The sequence below is a fragment of the Cryptomeria japonica genome, chromosome 7 (genome assembly GCF_030272615.1).
Source record: "Cryptomeria japonica chromosome 7, Sugi_1.0, whole genome shotgun sequence".
In the NCBI taxonomy this organism is placed as follows: Eukaryota; Viridiplantae; Streptophyta; class Pinopsida; order Cupressales; family Cupressaceae; genus Cryptomeria; species Cryptomeria japonica.
This window is the reverse complement of record NC_081411.1, coordinates 121,593,911-121,600,478: the sequence shown is the minus strand read 5'-3', so window position 1 is coordinate 121,600,478 and position 6,568 is coordinate 121,593,911. Positions and strand designations below refer to the sequence as shown.

The following is a 6,568-nucleotide window of genomic DNA, read 5'->3' as shown; positions in this document are numbered from 1 at the left end:
ACACTTTCAATCATCTTGAGCTGAATTTTTCTTCTCCATATATGGAATGCTAAAATGTATTAGGAATTAATAAGTTCTTGCATCTACTTTGTGGAAAATATTATCACTAGCATTTATGTTAATTTTTTTTATCATACATGACAAATTACATAATACAACCATACATTTTCAATAGAATCAAATGTAGGTAACAAAGTGAGAATGAAAAAGGAAGTATGTGAAATTTATCATTTAATATTTCTAAGCCACTCTCATATAAGAGAAAAATGATGTGTAATGAGAATAAAATTATATTTTATTAGTTAAATGTGAATTTGTTTCTTAAAAAATATGTATGTGTATTATTTTTCTTGAGTGAAAATTTTAATAGCAAATTTAAGTTAAAAATGCAATTTATAAATATAAAATTTTAATTCAAATTTAAAGATAAATTGATCATTTTATTGAACCATTATACAATGATACAAAATATATAATACTTCATTTTAACAATATTTAAATTATATTTTAAATAATAACTATTATTCATTTAAAAAGAATCTCAAATCAAAGTAAAACTTATCTAAGCAAATAATATAAATTATTATTCTACCTTTCATAAAATATCTTCATTGTTGTATTATCTTACATTCACATTTTCAGGCATATACATGATTTATCTTTCTATATCCAAACATTGTGTCTAACTCTTTACTTAACACCAGGTTTGACAAAAGAGACATTATTCTTCTCACTCGTCCGTAGTTTGAACAACAAATAAGTTTTTATGTAGATCTAGGTAGATATCAAAGGGAATGAACTAGATAAAACAAGAGTTTAGATCTGTACATTGGATACCTACTTTGACAGACAATCCAATTTCTGATTGTAATAGTTCTACTTGATAATTTTTTATATTCTAATCGTAGAACATTAGATCTTCGAGAGCTTGCCCTGTACTCTTCTTTTGTCAAAGTTCTAGCTATATATTTTCATTTAAATATTTGACTTCTATATTTGATGGAGTCAATTTATTTCATCACATTGATCACTATCACACCTCAATTGCTAATTCTTATTTGTTTCCTTAATTAGCCGATCACATGCATCATTTATGTAAAGAGTGTTTCTATTTGCTAGCAAATCAATATGCTCTAGAATGTTTTTGCAAGAAATCATTTCTTTCGCACTTTAAATAAAGCATGTTGACTTCAATTCTTTTTCTAACATCATCTAAGTGGTCGATAGGAAATAATTTTTTAATTAAAAATATATGTTCAAATTTTCTTTATGCATTTAGTGGGGACTATATTATGAATAGTAAAGCTTAAATGTTGTCGTCTCATTATTTAAGTTATCTTTTAAATGTTCTAATTTATTTTGTTTAGTGTAATCAATCAGGTTGATGGTATATTCTTTTATAAGTTATCTATCAAGATTTAAATTTCCTAGAGATGTAATAAAAAATGATGAACTATGTCAATTGTTTTATTAAATGAATTTTTAATGTTAATTATATTTGAAAGTTCCTAGATTGGGCTTCCCTCTCTTGTGCTCAATCTTCATAGTTTCTTCAACTCCTCCAAACTAATTTGGTTTGATTTGACTGATTTGTTTTATTTAAATTTGATACGTTTTAATAATTTTATGATTATTTTTCACTCATAAAACTGAAAAATTTATACTAGACTTCATTAAACTTTTACTCTTCAAATTTTTACTCTACAAACTTTAATAACAACTATTACTCTTTAGAAATATTTATACAACTTTCTAAAATTGCTTAATTAATATATTCTTTAAATAAAAAAATAAAACTCAAAACGTAGCATAAACTAATTTAACAGAACAAGGACCCTTAACCCATATTAAATAAGATCTAAGTAACCTAACCTAAAAGTAATAATAAGGAACCCAGAGCAGAGTTGAATGCTACATACCTTTCCACATACACCACAAATAATTTTTTTCCTTGTGCTGATCACTAAACCTTTTACTTTATTAAAATTATACCGCTAAAAGTAAATACATATCTTTCAAATCACTCTTCTACAACGAAGAGAAGGCGATGTAAGAGGTTCATCTTGTGTTGAGGAAGGCAGGGGGAGACCAAAATACTTTTACCTCCATCCTTTCCACATGACAAAAACATGGCCCCAATTTCGTTCATAGTAGCGGTCTGCACGTCTGAAGGCTTCCCCCATCCATAATCTATGTCGTACAATGGAAATCTTGGAGAACTTATTGCGTTTGTTCCGTATTCCCAGCCGGCTTCTCTAACTAAATCTATAAAATTTCTGTTTGGAAGTTCCGCCCAGTCAATCAGATGATCTATCTGTTCTTCTTCATAGCAAGAATTGATCACTTGCTGGATAACATCCGCGGCGAATGAGATGGGGGAATCAATGAGTATGTTTGCTGTAGTCTGCGCCAAACCCGCATATAAGCAGTTTCCAAAATAAGTTGGAAGTAGAGGCGGCTTTACACGACCCCTACAATCAGCTAGCAATACGAAAAAAACTGTTTCTTCCGGTGGCACCTCGCGAGCTCTCATTACACATCTCCAAAACTGTGCAGCCACTGCAACAAAAGAACTCGAAGCCCCGCTTTGTTGTTTCAAATCTTGTATTATCTCTTCTGTAAAGCAAAACGTTGAGTATATAACTTCTGTTTTCATACTGGGATCCACCCTTTTCTCAAGAGTCTCTTTGGGCTTTTCCACATACCCGCTACCAGATTGTTTTAACTGCTCTGAATCGTCAGCTACAAGCTTGAAAATCTTGGCTCCTGTGATCTCATTGCTTACTATTTCATGGGCTTTGTAAGAAATGGACAAGGGGCTCTTCTTTCCTCGTCTCACAACTGTTCTGTCAAGATGTGGTTGTTTGGAAATGGGGTTTCCTCTGCTACACTCTGCCCAAGATGTCATGAAATGCCAGAACGAATTTCCATCGGCTATAACGTGATGAAGGGTCGTTCCAATGCATATGCCATCTCCCTCAAATGTTGTAACCTGAAATATCCAGCGTACTTTAATAGAAAGGAAATTGATAATGGTTTTCTATGTGATATAAAATATTCTACGTTTTTTACATACCTGTATTGACAAAAGCGGTCCAAAGTGATTTTCTTCAGCAGAAGGAGCGACCTCGTTAACAAGCTTTTCGAAATAGGGCTGACGGGGAAACCCATCTCTTTCCAAGTCCTTTAAGGATGTATTGATTAAAGCTTCAGTAAATTCTACTCCTTCGTCGTTGCAATCAACCACCATTCTGCCAGATTCACCCTTCTTCAACCGGCCAGCCAGAGGATAGAAATGCACCAAAACAGAGGAGATGCTTTTCTTTAGGGCTTCTATTGATGAAGAGCTGTCGACCAGAGGAGAGGGTGAGTAGAAGAAAAGTATTTGAACGTTGTTGATAGGTAACCAAATAAGATCAAGGTTGGGATGGCCGGTTTTACCAAATACGTTCTCCTGAATTTCACGACAGTTTCTGCTCTTTCATCTGCCATGATTGTAGTTAGGTCCATGTCTAGGAGAACACACCATATGAAGTTTTAGTTCCCTAGTAAATTATTAAACAACTATATCAAATCGAAATTCCATCACAAATTTCAATCAAGTATAAATCCAAAACATGTATGGTCGTCAACCCGAGAACATAGCTATTTTAATAGGTTGAAGACAATGCTGGATTTTTCCTTTTTCATTTATAGATTTGACGATCATATATCCTTTGGAATGATTGGATCTTTATGGATAGTTCTTGAATACGCGTATTACTCATAACGTTTCTGTCGATTGGCCTAACAACTTTTTCTTCGATTCGATCGAATATTTTATTTTATTTTCTCTCCTGGCCAACATTATTGAGAATTTATTCGAGATGGCGGACACGCCTATATAGTTATATGTTCGGAGAATTATTCCTTGACCTTTTACATCCAGTTCTGCTAAACTTGTGAATCCTCCTTTCATTATTCTTTTATTTGTTTTTTCCACAATTCCAAACCACTTCTTCGTTTTCAGGCATAGTTCCAAACCACTCCATGGCATCTAATATCACAAAGTTTCTCAAATCATTAGACGCATATATTTCTTAAATTAATTATACCACCTAAATATTATCACCTAACAATAAACATAAAAAACACTATCCAGCAAACTATAACAAGGTTGTCTTTATTGCTTGGATCGACCATGTCGTCTGTTTTGCGTTTGTTTGCAGAATCCAAATTCCAATGGTTAGACACATGTCGTCTTCAAAATAGTTAACTACGAGAATTCCTAACCAATCCAAACCGACTGATTTTACAAGAGTGCACAGTGAACCGAACAGTCATACAACTCTGCCTAGAACATGTGAATCCCAGCTTCATTCTGCTTTCCTTTGTTTCCTTCCAAACAACTGCATCACACCTGTTTCTACCGGGGATCAACCGAAGAATGAGCTAACAAATGCTTCTAAAGAAGTTAAATTCTTCTTAATTTTTAGAACAATACCGCTTATATCATGAGACCTATCATCACTTAGATGGATCTTACTATCATTACTTTTTTTATGGAGGAATTTAATCCAGTCTATATTACATGGCATGTCAATAGATGACCCTAAATGTATTAACAAAGAATTGCAATTATCTCTTTAGTATAAAGGGAAGCATATGAAATATACAACTTAAGCTTCTGGTTGTCACCATTCATATTATACTCACTATTAACAAAGATACCTTCGCGCTTATTGTATTTGGACTTTTTTCCGACATTCATATGCGAATTGTCCAAATATACCATATTGATAATAATTTCTATTTGGTTTACATTGAGTTTTGCCGTGCGGGTAGCAAAACTTTAAATCAAATGCAATTGCCTGGTGTAAAGCCAATCTCCATAACTTTTCCCACCATCGTCACGGCCTGTGAAGTGGAGTCTTGGAGCAAGGTACTGATATCCATCGAAGCATAATAAAAAGGCTTTCGAAACTTTCAAATAAATGCACTTGGCGGCTGAAAACCCCGAAACACAACCTAAGTCTGCATCCTTCCAGCCTGTGCTGAAATGGGAACTCACGATGTAGCTGATGCAACCGCCCTGGTAAAGATGTACCAAAAAAAGGTGAAATGATAGACCCAACTTATGGTCATGTTAATAGAACACCTAAAGAAATGTGCTCTCCGTATTTGCTGGAAGGCTTTAGAAACTTTCAAACAAATGCAATTGCCACGTATTCGATTACATGTCAAATCAAGTCAGAGAAGCTAAAACCTAATTTGACACCCCACTTATGGATAAGTATCTGTCAAATTGAAATGGAAGGTAAGGAAACAAATCGAGTAGTAGGCAAAGAAAGACTAATTGTCTAGAAAAGAAAACTGAAAATATATCCGTTGAATTGGCAAAAAAATCTTCAGAAGCTAATAATTCACGGAAGACATAGAAGGGCATCAATAGAAAATGTGAAATAAAGGGAAATAATATGTGAAATAAGGGAAATAATATGTGAAGACAAATAAAACTTCATAAATATTGTGGTTTTCAGCATTACATTTCAGATTTAGTCTTTCCTTCAAAAGGAAAGTACTTAACTTTAGTCTTTCATTATATTTGTCACTTCAATTTCATGGTTAATTCTAAAATCGAGGTTTGACTGAAGGAAAACTTTTATTTTCAACATATTTACCTTTCTTTCTGTATGCACGAAATAGGTGTGGAGTTGTACTCAAGAAATTCGGTAGAGTTAATAGTGATGAATAGGTTCAACTTTTGACAATAGAAAATTTAGAGGACCAAGGCAAATCTATGCTACCCAGTCCTCGAAAATCAGGTTGAACTTCTAGGAATAGGTCTGACACATCTTCTTTTGTCCAAATCCAAGTTTGTGGCTCAGTGGAATATCTCTAGCTTACTCTTTATGTCAAATTGCTTCAATATTTCATTATTTTGCCCTAATTTTATAATCATTCCAATTCCACATAAGAAAAAGGGCTAATCATATCAGTCCAATTGAATCCAATCTGAATCTCAATCTCTTCCCCACGAGGATTAAGCCTAGGTCTATTAGGCTCAACCCACTTTCAATGTGGTGGTGTTAATTGGGATAATTAGTGGTTTTATTATCTCAAACTCTATATTCCTAATTTTGCTTCCATTACATATTGGTGAATCCGACATCTTCCATGCCTAAGTCTGATTTATTATCTCAAATACTTTTTTTTATGCATTTTAAAACTCAAGTTTGCACTCATAATTGTTATTTTCAATTGGATTTCATAAATTTAGAGGTTAAATTCACAAAAACCCTAATTTATTATTCTAAAAATAACTTGTGGGTTGCATAATTTTTCAAGAGTCTTTCAGATTTGATTATTGTGACATTTTATGTTATGATATAAAGAAATTTATTATTCAAAATTAGAATTTAAATTATTTATTTAATTGGTTAATCAATCATTGTTACAACAAATTGCATTTCTTGATCATAGTTTTCAATTTGTGCATTCAAATTTCCCTCGTTTGTGCATGAGTGTTGTTACCATTAGTCCTACATACAATATTTTTGTGCGAAGAAGTTGTAGAGTTAGAGCTTCC

At 32.9% G+C, this 6,568-nt stretch overlaps 1 protein-coding gene across 1 annotated transcript; it reads right to left on the bottom strand.

The window, feature by feature from the left end:
• Window positions 1-2,020: 2,020 nt before the first annotated feature.
• LOC131045447 (BAHD acyltransferase DCR-like) lies at window positions 2,021-3,492 on the bottom strand. Its single transcript, XM_057979029.2, has 3 exons — window positions 3,449-3,492; window positions 3,077-3,347; window positions 2,021-2,992 (listed from the first exon to the last, which is right to left on the bottom strand). Exons 1-3 carry the CDS (start codon window positions 3,490-3,492, stop codon window positions 2,021-2,023), a joined length of 1,287 nt encoding a protein of 428 aa, XP_057835012.2.
• Between the last annotated feature and the right edge of the window lie 3,076 nt (window positions 3,493-6,568).

Bases quoted from the DNA above. Each gene is read 5' to 3' on its own strand.
- LOC131045447 (XM_057979029.2), bottom strand. From the start codon at position 3,492: ATGGCAGATGAAAGAGCAGAAACTGTCGTGAAATTCAGGAGAAC. The intron at 3,348-3,448 runs GTATTTGGTAAA...TCTGGTCGACAG, and splicing joins GTCGTGAAATTCAGGAGAAC to CTCTTCATCAATAGAAGCCC. The intron at 2,993-3,076 runs GTATGTAAAAAA...TGGATATTTCAG, and splicing joins GACCGCTTTTGTCAATACAG to GTTACAACATTTGAGGGAGA.